Source organism: Notothenia rossii (assembly GCF_949606895.1).
Source record: "Notothenia rossii genome assembly, chromosome: 9".
Taxonomy (NCBI): Eukaryota; Metazoa; Chordata; class Actinopteri; order Perciformes; family Nototheniidae; genus Notothenia; species Notothenia rossii.
This window is the reverse complement of record NC_136907.1, coordinates 14112055-14126922: the sequence shown is the minus strand read 5'-3', so window position 1 is coordinate 14126922 and position 14868 is coordinate 14112055. Positions and strand designations below refer to the sequence as shown.

At 40.2% G+C, this 14868-nt stretch overlaps 1 protein-coding gene across 1 annotated transcript in view; it reads right to left on the bottom strand.

Annotated features, from left to right (window-relative positions):
* Positions 1–1384: 1384 nt before the first annotated feature.
* nsg2 (neuronal vesicle trafficking associated 2) overlaps positions 1385–14868 on the bottom strand; it is a 30121-nt gene continuing 16637 nt past the window's right edge. The window contains exons 4-5 of the mRNA XM_079648178.1: positions 3826–3936; positions 1385–1992 (exon numbers count right to left, since the gene is read on the bottom strand). Coding sequence (XP_079504304.1) covers positions 1795–1992; positions 3826–3936 — 309 coding nt within the window. The 3' untranslated portion in view covers positions 1385–1794. The remainder of the gene's footprint in view (positions 1993–3825; positions 3937–14868) is intronic.

Here is a 14868-nt window from a genome sequence, read left to right as displayed (position 1 = left end):
CTGTTAGTGCTGCTCGTACGAAAAAATGAGGCCTTATCTGCCATTCACAGAGGACTCTGTAGACAGATAATATATCCAGTAGCTATTGCAGATACATGTATTCTTCTGGTACCTTATTTGCTGTCAATTACAGCTGCTCATCATTACAGCCGACAAATCTGTCTGCAGCCCTGAACATTTCTGTACACGGGGGGCAGAATACATATCTAATGTAGGGTGGATTTTTGTAGGAGTATGACAATCTGAATAATACAACCCGTAGGAAAAACCATCACTGGCATTCACACTGCACTATCTCCGGGCTGGATTGACCTTTGTGTGTGTGCTAGGCAGACACAGCAGTAAGTGGGACAGACAGACACACTCAGAACAGGTCACAGCTTGTTTTATTTTGAATTCAAACCAAGAGAAGAGGGGACAGGGATGCACACTGATCAATTACACCATGGTATCGCTACATATCAACTAACAAAATCACAATATCTCGTAAAAGCGCTCTTGACAACAGATCCAACATTACAAAATGAGAAATAACAGTACAGGAAGAAAACTTGGCCGCAGTTAAAGCCCATCCATAACCAGAACAAAAACACAGCGGTAATAACAGGCAGGAGACCGGGATATGCACTGTATTTATTTTCCCGTCTGCAACATTTTGTTAAATGGACCTACAAGACTGAAGCAATAGGCTATGTAAGTAACTTGCAGAAACCAACTGTAGGTCTGTAAAAAACCAAAAGGAAAAACCTCCTAATAAAAGCTACTACAAGGCATACACACAAAAACTAGCCTGAGCGCTCAGTTTTATTTACAGAGATTTCAGGATATAGCACAGCACATTGAAATGTTACTGTATAAGAGCCACCGAACAGCCATGATGGGAAAATAATGTTATTCAATCAACACACAATGTGTTGCGGTTGTTGAAATTGCTGTTAAACCTTAGACAATACAGCGGAAATGTTTAAAAATGTGTTACAGAAATACAAGACCATACTGACATTTTTTTATTTAGAATATGGAGTTATCTGTTTGTGTGATGTGTTTGTCGAATGTGCCTGAGGTTACGCAGTTTGGATAAGAAAGGCAGGAAAGAACAAGGGCTGTGAATGAATATACAATAACTACAGTATACACACTTAACGAAAGAAAAAAAGGACTCAGCGAGCGTGAAATTCCATATTGACTTGTTCCTATGTACAAAGTTAATCACATACAAATCATCCATACATTACATTAGAAAATAAATATATCAAGACATTCAATAAATAATAAGTTAGAGAGAGGGACTAAAAACGTGTGTGTGTGTGTGTGTGTGTGTGTGTGTGTGTGTGTGTGTGTGTGTGTGTGTGTGTGTGTGTGTGTGTGTGTGTGTGTGTGTGTGTGTGTGTGTGTGTGTGTGTGTGTGTGTGTGTGTGTGTGTGTGTGTGTGTGTGTGTGTGTGTGTGTGTGTGTGTGTGTGTGTGTGTGTGTGTGTGTGTGTGTGTGTGTGTGTGTGTGTGTGTGTGTCAGCAGACAATGATAATCCCAATATAGCAAAGGTTTAATGGGAAACAAAGAGACTATCGTACATCAGAATATGACCTAGCATGTGCTCATGGTTTTTTTAATGTCTGCATGCATGTTGTCAGCCTATATATTCACTATATATGTAGCTGTTATGGATGTGTACGTCTCTATATTTTTAACTTGTCACCTACGTGTGTGTGTGTGTGTGTGTGTGTGTGTGTTTCTGTGTCTACATCTTCCGGTGTTTCTTCATGTCTGCATGAACACCCTCAAATGACGGCTAACTTAGTGGCCCTCGCTGCCTGGGGGCTTCGGGTCAGGCTGCTGCCCTGTGGCCCCTCCAGGCAGCCAGGGGGAGACAGAGTGTGAGGTGGTCTGCTTGGCCATGCTGTAGTGGCTGATCACTGTGTAGAAACGGCCCCTCGAGTTGGCATCCTGGGCGGCGTAGTACGCCTCCAGAGAGGCTGGGATACACCGCTTGTGCTGTGAGGGAGAAACAGTGAGGTTCAGAACATTTATCAATTACTTTTTGTTCAAGTGCTACATGTAGTTATCAAGGTGGGACAATATACTGTAACCAAAATCTGTAGTAAAAAACAATGTTTTTACCAACGATATTTACATGAACGTGTATTTTACATGAATGGAATCAGATCAAATATAACAGTTCTTACTTGTTATTGAGGTATCCTCTACTCAGTCAGAGAAAATTCTAACTCTCAGTGAAATGCCACACTTTTTTATGGGAAAATGTACACTTACATTTATAGAAATATAAAATGAGTTGTATACTTGGTATTACTCAGTAATGTTATAAAGATCATATCATTATATGATCTTTATAAAAAAAAACATGCCTCAAAAAGCTAAAATCAATGTCTAAACAACTCTTGTTTATACCTAGCTTACAAAATACACTGTGTGGTTCCCAGTAGGCCAAAACTAAACAAAAATGTCTCACGAGAATTTTTTATGAGGAAAGATCATATATATATTTTTGAGGGAATAGGGAAGAGAGAGAAGAAACCATTACATTAACATAACTGAATTCATTAGCACCCTGTATGTTGAGGGGATACACAGGCCATTCAACTGTAATGTAGTGTAAATTATTGTATTTTGAGTCTGTAGAGAATTGTAAGTTGCTTGGAGTGCATATATTCACAACCTTATGTGCTGTTGTGTAGTGTGTGCCATATTGTATTAGCAGGTTTTCTATTAACACTTCTGCACCCGTTGTACACGCATGTGACACTGCTAATAATACCTCAGCAGACTGCAGGCAGAGCCCCTGCAGGGACTTTAACTAGATTTATTCTACCTTAAGATTTGTCCAGAGACACATACAGTACTTCCAAGGTGACCTCTCACAAAGTACAGAGACACTTGTGTTTTAGGTGCAGTGCAGGAGAAAGAGGAGAAGAAACAAGAGGAGAGTTAAACCTTTCTAGACTATTACTATGCATATCTAGACAGCAGATTGTTGGATAAGGTTGGCTGTATAAGCTGTTATCTTTTATGGCCCCAGCCATATCAATTGGGAGTTGGTGACCATAATGTGGTAATTATTGTCAAATAGGCAGTTCCCCTAAAATGGACATGGCTAATTACTTTTGGCTTCTGAATGAAAGCAGTAAAGCCTAAAATAACATGAGATTTTACTAAAAAAAACACTGATACCATTGATTGAGTATGGTGAGCCGGTTAGCATTTTCATTACATGACCTCAAAAATGAGCAAAAATAGGGCTGTACGTTTTTTTTTCAGCTTTTTTTTTAACTTGTTTTGACAGGAGGGAAAGTAGATAAGGAGACAATGTAGGGACAATATAACTCTAGTGCTAAAAATAAAAACATTTCAATTTTTTCGAGGCCATTTTAAGAAATACCCTTATTCATTTTGAGGACCTTGAAACAACCCTCAAAGGATGTGTTGCTACTACCGCCAGGCTGAAAAACATCAACAAAGCAGAAATTGATCCTGGCTTTCTCCAAAGGTAACAACATCTGCTTAAGCACTTCTAAAGCTCACTACAGTAGTAAACACTTTATATCTAGTTGTTCTTATTCGGACTTTTGGAAAAAACAGTTATCTGATGATGTACCCTTGGAGTGTTGGATTTTTGTATGGGATAATCATATCCATCATCCGATTTGAAAAATGTATTAAAATAGGGATTATTTGGAGCTTTACTTATCTCATCCTGTGAAAGCTACTTTACTACCCAGCTGCCCTGCTAACAACCTGTCTGTCTCTGGGCTGTGAATAGATGTGTTGTAAAGCTGTAATGAAACGTGTGCCACTTATGGTTCTTACCTTGTAAATGAATCCATCTGGGCAGGCGTGGTCATAGGTGAAGGCTTTATAAACCACCAGGAACACGATGCAGGCGAGGAAGGCCAGGGCCAGGATGATCAGAATCGTCACCTGAGGGCAGGACAAAATCCGGTCAGTGTGTGTGCCAGAGCCATAAAGCAGGGTTGTGAGTGTGTGGTTGATATAAGTGGGGCAGGGTTAGTACTAGACAGTGAGAAAGATGGAGTATCTGCACCAGTGTGTGTGATTGTGTGTGTGTAGCCATAATAAATGGCACAGTAGGACACCGCTGAGTGAAGTGAATGGCTCCTCAAGGCAAGGTGTTCGTGTTGAGCTTCGTGATGGATGGCTCAAGTTGTGACCTGTGCCTTTTAGCATTGCCAATTGTTCACAGGCAAGGCAAAGCAGACTTATTTATATAGAACAGTTTAACAACATGGCAATTCAGAGTGCTATATAGAATAGGAAGCATTAAAAGCATCAGGAAAAATGTGCGAAATAAACACATTTTGAATTACAATTCAAATACAATTAAAACAGTCACTAAAGAGCCAAGAGAAATGAAAACAAGCTTGTATACATTAAGACAGGTGTACATACAAGAATACAAGATACATTGCTGTTTAAGAAAGGCATAATTGTTTGATTGAATGAAAGGCAGAGGCAAATGGCAAGGTCATTGGCTATAATGAGACTTGCAGCAGACATCTTTTCTGGGGGTTTGTTCCAGATATATAGATATATATACATATAGGATATTTACTCTGGGGACAGAAAGCAGACCTGTTCTGAATTTATAATATAATATTGAAGAAGATCATACATGTACTTTGACTACCAAACCATAAAGTGCTTTATCAACCACTAGTAGTATTATGCAGTATTATTACATGAAGCCAGGGAAGTAACATCAGAACTAAAGTGATGTGATCCACTTTTTAATGTTTTCATTATTCGAAAAGCAATGGTGTGCCTTCCAAAATGACCAATGTCTGTTCTGCAGCACACCATGACTGAATCAGCATGCACAACACTAGCCTGAAACTAGAGCAGATCCACAGGATTCAGCCATCTTCCAGTCCATTATTTAGTCTTGCTCTGTTCCTACTGTGACATGTTCAAATGTATTCAGTGAAACAGGCCTATTGCAAATATGAACTTCTAATTAGGTTTCTTGAATAAATAATGGTTTAATGAATATGCAAGAAAAGTTCTCATAAATCCCCTCCTCATTAGATTACAAATGTTCTGCAAAAGTGAAAGATCAAAGCGCACTAAAGCTACATGTATAGGAGAGTTGTCTCAGTTTACACTAAATCTTCCTGTAATCCTAAAAGATATCACCTCCTGTTATGCAGATGGTGACGTTTTTTTCACATGATGTGAGCTTAACATAAAGGACTTCATTATGACAAGATGTCTCATAGAGTCCTATTAAATTAGGACTAGGACATACCGGTAATTCATTTGTGCTTCAAGTTTGATTAATATCACTTGCAACCTTAAAGAGCCTCTGACACGAGTTTCCCCCATCATCCAAACCCATCAATTTGAGTAAATATTGTCCCCTTGAAAACCGTTACTGAACTGATTTTGGATATTTGTACTTTGATAACCATTAATCTGCCATTCAATGTTGACAATTTTCTAGATCTTCTCGGGGATTCTTCAAGTCCCGCCAAATTATGTGTGACGTCATTGCGGGCACAGCGCTCCAGCTGCACTGTACAGGATCCCAGCATCTGCATGTAAACGCACGATGGCACACACAGCAGCAAGCTCAGACAGCGATGACAGTTTAATTTTGAACGTGTCTGAGAGCTCATATGAGGCTGAAGGATCGGTTTATGTTGTATCTGTTAGAAGTTTAGGAATTAGGTGCGTCAATATGGGCGATCATACGGTCATGTAGCCAGTGGTGGACTGGGACTAAAAATCAGCCCGGGACTCTCGACCGGCCCACTTCGGTACCGCTAGTAAATTGTCAACGGGGGGAGTGGGGGATGTGCTAATGATTTATCCGACCGGCCCACTTCGGTACCGGCCCATCGGGATTCGTCCCGATGGCCAGTCCGCCACTGCACCCAGCCCAGCCCACGTAAACTGTCAACGGGGGGAGCCTCGCTGCGGGGAAACGGTGGACCTAGTGTCCCGATCGGATGGGGATTATAATAATAATAATCCGTGCATTTTATCCATTAATTTCCCCAACATTGTGGTAAAAAAAAACACACGTTTAATCCATGTTGGTGTACTACTACAACCAGTGGTGTAGTGGGGATGTTTTTACTGGGTGGACGGGAGACACTATGGACGCGCTCGTGAACTGTCAACGGGGGGGGCTTGGGGACCTCTGTATCGCCTGTCAGCGCAATTTACATGATGCCGTTTAGACAATATAATAATAAAGGGCGGTGCCGGCTGTCATCGAACCGATCCGGCCTTTCTGTGCGACTATCACTCAAATGCGGGACATAGTCTCAATGTGTGGGACGCGGGACAAATAATAAAAATGCTGTGTGTGCAGTCCCGCACAGTGCGGGACACCTGGTCACCCTACACACACAGTTCTGCCCCTCACACACACACGCTTCAAATCAAGTTGCATAAATGCTTGAGCTACGTTTTTATTATAATTACTGTGAAATCTGCCTATTATGTTTTCGTCATTAATACAACAAACACACACTTGCAACTGATAACACTGGCAATGATTTTAGATGTAGGGGTCAGCAACCCCTGGCACGCGTGGGCACCGTAACCAGTGGCACACTAGGAATAAGTGGAATAAGTGTGCAAAAATATTTAAATTGTATTTTCGGATCCTGAACGAGACCGCCGCCAGAGCGCGTCTCCCTGTTACCTGCCATGCACGCAACGCAGCCCCGTTCTCTTTATCTCCAGGTGACTTTCTGCCGCTTTCCTCCGTGGTGCAGTGCTGATTGTTTCACCACGGAGGAAAGCACTTCACTAATTGCAGTACCCATAAGGAGCTGTACAAATGCCGCAGTTTTTGCGTGGCTGTGTATTTAGTTGAAAGCCCAGTGGCGATCTGCTCATCTCTCATCGAAATAATATGCTACAAAGGGGCGGACTGGCCATCTGTGTGTTGAACTTTCCTGTCGGCTCCCAGACCGTAGTCGAGGAGGGAAGAAGCAACAAGCTTCAGGTTCAATAACCCACTTTAGCTTAAATGACTGGAGAGAGGCGAGCTCTTCTTAGGAGGCCGTTGCATTTATTTAGCTGTTCTTCTGTTTCACAAAATACATCACAGACCTCTGTTTTTCTGCTGCCTCGTTTCACTTCCAGAAACAAACACACGTTCCCTCACTGTCGCTCTACCATCCACAAACACACATGCACAAGCCACACCCCTCTTTCTCTCTCTCTCTTAAAGGGACAGCGATCTCATCTCACTCTGCATGACCCTAATATCATAACATGTGTGTTCTGGAGAATCACAGAACGGACGATCGTCCTTATTATTATACCAATTATTTAAATGTGTTTGTTAAATTCGACATCATGTAAGTTGCGCTGACAGGTCCACACACTGCTTCCCCGCAGCGAGCCCCCCCCCCCCCCCGCCTTCCTGCTGATAGTTCGCTCCTCTACCCCCCCCCCCCCCGCCCCCCCGTTGATAATTCTCGATCGTTGGCACGCTGATAAAAACATTTTTTTTAAATGGCACTTCATATCAAAAAGGTTGCCGACCCCTTAGACTATTAAAAAAAGAAATCATGTTTCAAATAACTGGGGGTACGGCATACCCCCGCGTTCAACGCCCACTACACCTCTGACTGCAACTACAAAAAGCTAAGGTTTGTTTTCTCATCAGGAAATGCAGACCGGCTCAAACAAACGATTTTTAAATCATCATCCTCACGATCATTTAATGTATCATATGTTCGCGAATTGACATGAAAGCACAAATAAATGTAGTTTCATCCACTTGAGTTTACAACTACAAAAATAATCGATTTGTTTTTATATCACATCCGACGGGAGGAAATTCAGCAGCCCTCACTACCGATTTGTAATCCTAATTTAATCATCATCTTCACCACGATCATTTATGTTTATGTTCACCGAATTGACATGAAAGCACTGACAAGTATGAATATACCGTAGTCAACTTCATTAAAACGTTATTAACGTGCCTAAACTCAGTAATTCACTATTTCTACGCATGACAACACACTTTGTCCGTGTTTGGCTCTCTCGCCGCACAGTGAAGCGTTCCCGCATTGATGTCACTTCCGGCTTCCCCCAAAACCTCAAAATGAGTCGAAGAAATTTTCCCGCGACGTTCGAAATTATTGATATTTATCGGAACGGTATCGCTTTTTCTTTTTTAAACTGACGGTTCGAGATTACTAGTAGCCCACTATTTCATTGCACAACAGTTGTTGGGTTCGTGTCACAGGCTCTTTAAGGTCCTACTGTATGATTAGGATTTGTCTGATGTAAAGCAACCAAACATTCAAAAACTGAAATTTGCCCTGCCTTTCGTCTTGCTATATTTGCATTTTGTTGGCGCCGTTTCCTTTTCCGTAGCTCTTTCTTGGATGTGTTTATACGATCTATATCTGGTAACTGCATTTTTATCTCAAGTTGAAGCCCAAAAACGTCCAGAAATTATCCGAACATACAGGCAGGGGATGATGTCTCTACAAAAACATACTGATAGATATAGTGGGTCAGAAGAGATGGTTATTTTTGTATTAGTCCATACACAAGTTTTGGGGAAATCCTATTTATTGTGCCTTTTTAAATGTTTTGCATATACAAACAGGATATGAAGAGCAATTTGCCATTTTGTTCAAAGACTTCATCATTATTATTGAGTTTTTTTCGAAGCAAATTGCTAATAAAAGCCACCAAATGTATACAAACACTTTAACGTGAGGGTTTGCTCTCATGAAAGGCACGACGCCATTGCATCGAACATCAACATGATTATACTTATTTTGATTGGCATATCTTTTTTTCAAGGTTATTCAATATAGTATATAGATGTTAATTCAATCCCAGCCCTCGATGACGACCCACATTGACTTTGGTGTTAATGATTGTGAGGGAGAAAAATGTATTGATTTTCAGTTGTTGTGTATCTTTTTTTAATTAGTCTGATGAAACTATCAGCATCTTTCCTCCCATAAAACCTTTGCCGAGATAAATCTTTCAACTTCCAGCTGAACACGGTGAGAAGCATAAACGTTATTGTCCTGTAAATACGTTGAAGAAACTGTATTTGTTAAACCACAGGAAGCTATGAGGTGTAACATCTGGAACAAAATTACATTTTCTGGTCCATCTTGACAGCAATGAACAAACATATTATTAGCACTCGCTTAGACAGAGTCAAAATAGTGTGAAAAATGCTTAATAGTAACTCAAAAAGCAGAACTAATTTAAAGTGAATCAAATGAAATTACACATTTGCCTTTCTGCCTACTGATGCAAATACAAAAGGCCTCTCTGTAATGTTAGGTGTGAAACATTCATTTCCCTGGCAGGCTAGACAATGTCGAAGTAAAGCAGATTAACATATAAAAGGATTTATTTCCTCCTACTTTCTACTTGACATCCTGATTGGGTGCTTCTGAGCGAGCACTTCATTATAATTATGCAAATCAAGAGCATTGGATAGCTATGTTTAAAAATTATATTTTCCGCCATGTCACAAATTTCAAATGTGTGGTCCATGAATATGCTTGTCGGCATTTGTCTGCATTCCCTGCATGTCAAAGATAAATAGCTGCCTTTAAAAAGTCAGACTTATCCCAGTGAGTGAGTCGAAAATATAATACAAGCTTCCATTATGGTCGGATGCCCCTAATTTCCTGTGTCCATTTTGAAACTGGTGTTAAGCCATTCTTGATGTTCTGCTCTCTATGTGATCTGTCACTGTGATATGTCAGAGCAATTACACATGAGTGTGATCATTAGTCTCCATCAGCGTTATGGGGGTGGACAGGGACACGCTAACTAAGTGGCTGTTTACTTGGTGTCAACGGGGGGACAAGACTCTGAGGCTTCATGCTACTGATACTCCTTTTAAATTACATCTCACATCACACACTGAGGAACATTTAAAGGACGCATTTAAAGTCATGGTGACCAGCCTTTGAGAGCAGAAACAGATGTGGAATGACTGATTAAGACCCACCCTGACCCCTTTTTTGATGCACTTGAAAACAGCTTATTAAGGAGAGGAATTACTTTAAAGCTCCTCATATCACACAGCAAGCAATCAGCGCTTTATGCATGTGGAGACCCAACTTTGTGTAGACGCTTTAAAAAATGAAAAGAAGACTTGTTTTTCTAAAGGCAGAAAATATTTTCTCTTTTGCACCACTGAAACGAAGGAAATTACAAATGCATGATTTTGAATTATTAGTCTGTGCTGCCCACCCATCTGAAACATACAGCTGATTATCTATTGAATCAAACCGCTTCCTGCAGAATATATATGATCTGACACTCTTAAATGATGCTTGAAATTAAACCAGATACATGAAACAGATTAGTGGTATCAACTCTTGCATAGAGAGGCTAGCTTATGTTAAAGTTTGCTGACACTTTTATTGTAGATTCAACACAGAAGTCGGAGCAACGGTCCAGTCAATAACCCCGCCCTTTGTAATAGAAACGATCGCTACAGTGTCTTTGTTGATGCAGCTGCAGCCATGTTGTGTATGAATCCATTAAAAATATATCCTGACCTTTCTCCATTATTCATAATCTGGTTGAACTCTGCAGTAAACCTCAGGAGGTCGCCAGGGTAACGCTACAGCTCAGGAATGAAGACTGCCCCCGTGAATGAAGTGGATTCATACATGTATTGGCCAGTATCTACTGGACTGATGCAATATTCCTTCATGTTAAGATAATGCTCTTACGCTTCTGATAACGGCTGAATCTGGGCCAAGGGTGTGGCAGTAGAATCAAATACCAAAGAAAATCCTTCTTTTGGTCAATACACCATTATGATATATCCCAGCAGATTCTCCCAACCACATCAACATCACCCTGTTTTCTGTTGAACGCAGTAGACAGGGCTGTTTTGTCATTAGCGCTCCAGTATATGACATCGTAGAAACACTATCACCACCAACACACGCATCATCCTGTTTGCTGTGCCACACAGATAACAGAGAGACATTTGTTTCTGTTGGATGCAAGTGGAAACAAAGCATGCTGTTATAGTTTGGACTGAAAGCAATGTGTCTTTAACTAAAATTGGCTGCATCAGTAAAGATAGGATTGACTGCATGGCATGTGACTGGGCCCACTGGGCTTTAGTTGTTTAACCTCATCCACCCAGGGTCGTTGGAAAGATGATCATGTTTATATTCAAATATTAATTTGACCAGCTTCCTAGTACTCCTTTGAATTCACACTGTTTGCCCCATGATACTGGATATGATACATCAACACTTCAGACCAAAATGAACACGAGACACCCAAATAAAGAAAGAGTAATCAAACTATTCCTGTTGTGTTTTGCTTCTTATTTGGATTTTCTATCTAGGAAAGTCAAACTTGAACAGTGACACCATGTTCATACTGTATGAAAAGCATAACAACAAGTTACACTCAAAATAAAAAAGGTCCCTTTAAAATTAGTGATCACTATTTGGGTTAAGCTAAAAAAGCACCAAAAGAAATCCTTAAAGCCCAATTTCTTTCTTACATATAGTCAAACATTAAAAATGTTTAATTAAAGTATGCAAACTTCCTATACATTGAAACTCAGAAGTCAAATTGGCAGTCATATTATACTAAGTAAATATCCTTGATGAAATAAAAAGTAGTTAATCTTGTCAATTAACTGGCAGACAATTGGTATCATTGCTTCAAAACAAACATTCAAATGTCAACATTTTTATATTTTTCTGTCATTATACTTTATCATCACACATTTTCATGCACACATTCTCCCATTCCTTTGTTATGCATCAGAGTGTTCAGCTGTAGAGGATTGCATATTATTGAAAAAGACAAACAATCAAACCAGAATAGAAAAGATCCAGTAGGATTGTTTCCCTAATCAGAAGATTAAGCATTGTTTATGTTTACCCAAATCTTTCACACGCCACCTGTTTAGATTTCTAACAATGCACCCCTCTGGATTGTAGAAAATAATTGATTTATAAATGATATCTTCCACGAAATAAACTTACATTTATGGCTGCACAGTGCATCCTAGGTTCAAAGGCAGTTTCTTTTAAGGTAATGCTTCATCACAGTTGATTTCATCTCCATTCGACATATGATTTCTTTCCTTTTTTTAACACCACGCCATGTTAGAATGCAACACACCACCCACACTGCAGGAACTTGACAGGCCATATGGGGGAAACAGACACCTCTTCACATTCGCCCGAGGAGAAGAGGTGAATATGTAAGTGTGTGTCTGAGCGAGAGAAAGGGGGAGTGTGACAGGAGGGGGGTGGGAGAGAAAAATGACGCTGATAAAAACAGATAACAGAGTGGCAGAAGGAGCAAAGTGAGATATAAAGGAGGATACGACGGAGACAATATAGCTGCGTGTGAAAGGCAGACAGAGATGGAGATCCAGAAGCAGATGGAGAAGCTCCTTCCCACTCGTGGTAGCAGGTGGCAGAGTCAGACAGAGAGGCAGGCGGGCAGCAAACACAATGGGATATCAGTTCATGCACCAATCAATACATCACTGATGGAAGCATGAAAAACAATTCAGTCATCTTCCTATTACCCCCTGAAGCCTGCTTTACTGCAGCACACACGCACCTCAGCCTCCCGTGTTTGTAATGGTTTATTTTACTGCGACTTTTCAGTGAAGCCTTGTGCAAGACATGCCTAGAAACATGCATTAAAAATAGCTATTAATATCGAATGAGAAAAAGTTATAATATTAAATCCATGTAATAACTTCTGATGCCTTAAGGGAAATTTGATGATTATGAAATTAATTAACTCGAAAACAGGGTGAGCTAGTGCCGGGAGAAGGCCTCCTCTATAAAGATAAATTAAATAAGAAAAGCTTAAAGGTCACCTGTCAAAAGGAAGCAGAAGTCAGTGGACAATATATTTCCACAGGATTCGGCTTTGTTAAAAGGCTGTAGTTGTTCCTTAAGGGAGATATTATTTATCCTCTGGAACCAGATCAAAAATGTAGCTTTAAGATCCAGCAAAGCGCAGAATGAAATGAGTCCTGCTGAAGTCTGTAATGGGGACACTAAGCCCTCACCTGCTCATCACATGTAGAAGCGTTTAGGTCAGGGATCAGTTAGCTACATAAAATGTAAATGAAAGACTTTCTTATCCTCTTAGGGCAGTTTTGTAATGATGAATGTAATGAAGTGTGTAACAGCATGCCTGCTAGAGCAACTGGGTGGTATCTTTAACCGATAACTGAAAGGTCACAGGTTTGATCCCTGTGTGTCCTTGAGCATTACACAGAGCCCCCAGCTACTCTGTCATTGCACTTAATATCAATGTGCAGGTGGTGGATAAGAGCATTAGGTAACTGATGCCCCTGGTAAACCTGGTTCTTCAGTAATGGAAGAGGTATTCCCTTTCATTATATAAAAGTACCCCTTACAACAGTATAACATAGTGTATCTTGCTTTATACCCTACTAATACTTACAATTACTTGTGCATAAAAAGTGCTTCTTTCTTAAAGGGGGTTCAAACTAAAATTGTTATGGTTTAATCCTTAAGATTGTATAGTTTGTTTAAACTACAAATGTTTTACAAAAAGTAACTATTAATCATAGCCGAACATGCACTATTTCACTCTGAAAAGCTGTATAAAGTAAAAGAAACACATACAAAACAATTACTACTTCAGTGCAGTACTCGTATGTATCGCTGTAGTTCTTAACTTACGTTCTGATACCAGATTGATGCCACACTTCAAAAGAAAAAACACTTGTTTTATCTCAATCAATATCTCTAGAGCTGAATGTGAGAATGGTTTACTTTTTTCATTGATTTTCTTCCAGGACATCTTTGCAGAGGTGACTTCTAATCTCTTTGCTCCTTAAGCCAAATTCTCATAGTCAGTGAAACAAGGAAAGCTCTCAAAGCAGAAGCCTCTGAGGAGCAAACGTCAGAGCGGGGATCTGAGAGGGGGCGGAGCGACGTCGAGGAGGCCGTGTACTGGGACCGGGGCTCTGGAGGACTGGATATCCGGTTTAGGAGAGCACAGTTACAGTAGTGTGTGGCAACAAAGAACAAACACTCCACTGTTGAGATGGATCGCATCTCTGATGGAAACAAAAACTGTTGAAATGCCAACCTGAGAAAACACCATTTTCCTCTGAACTCAGGTCAGCCATGGCCGGTTTGCCTCAGGTGTCATCTATTGAGTTCAACAAGCGTCACAGTTTACCATTTTCCAGAAAGAAGGAAAATGGGTTTGGAAGAAGGTCCATGCAGTGCTCATGCTATCTTTCTTTTTGAGTCAGGGGATTCACCATTTCTTAGAGGGCAGTGGGATAAATAAAGAAAACAGTTAATCCAGTAGAGCTACAGCAAAGTATAAAGGTTGATGAACGGTATCTTGGACCACAGAATCAAATAATTAAATGCAGGAAAAATGCAGAACTGCACAATGTGAAAGTTGCTTTTCTGTCTGGTATAAACAAATATAATCTCCCTCTCTGGGATTACACACCCAGAGGTGACCTATAAGCACTTTTTACTTGAACGTCCTCTGCAGCCTCCTTCATAAAAATGCAGTCAGTGGTGTTGTATTTTCTTTAGCCAGACGTGGTGGTTGGCTATTGTGTTCAAATGATTAGGAAAATACCAGAAACATTTGAAATGCTTAGCAACCTTGAAAAGTGTAATCATTAGACATTTAACTGATTTATATGGATTATGGTCATCTCAGTTAAAAATCTTAAAGAGACAGTGTATAGGATTTGGCAGAAATTAAAGCAACAACTTGAATGCATAAGAAACATTTTGGGGTAAATGAGGCTACATTTACAAAAAGAGCATTTGACTGCAATTAGGGACTTTCTAGTTTTTGTATCAGCCGTTT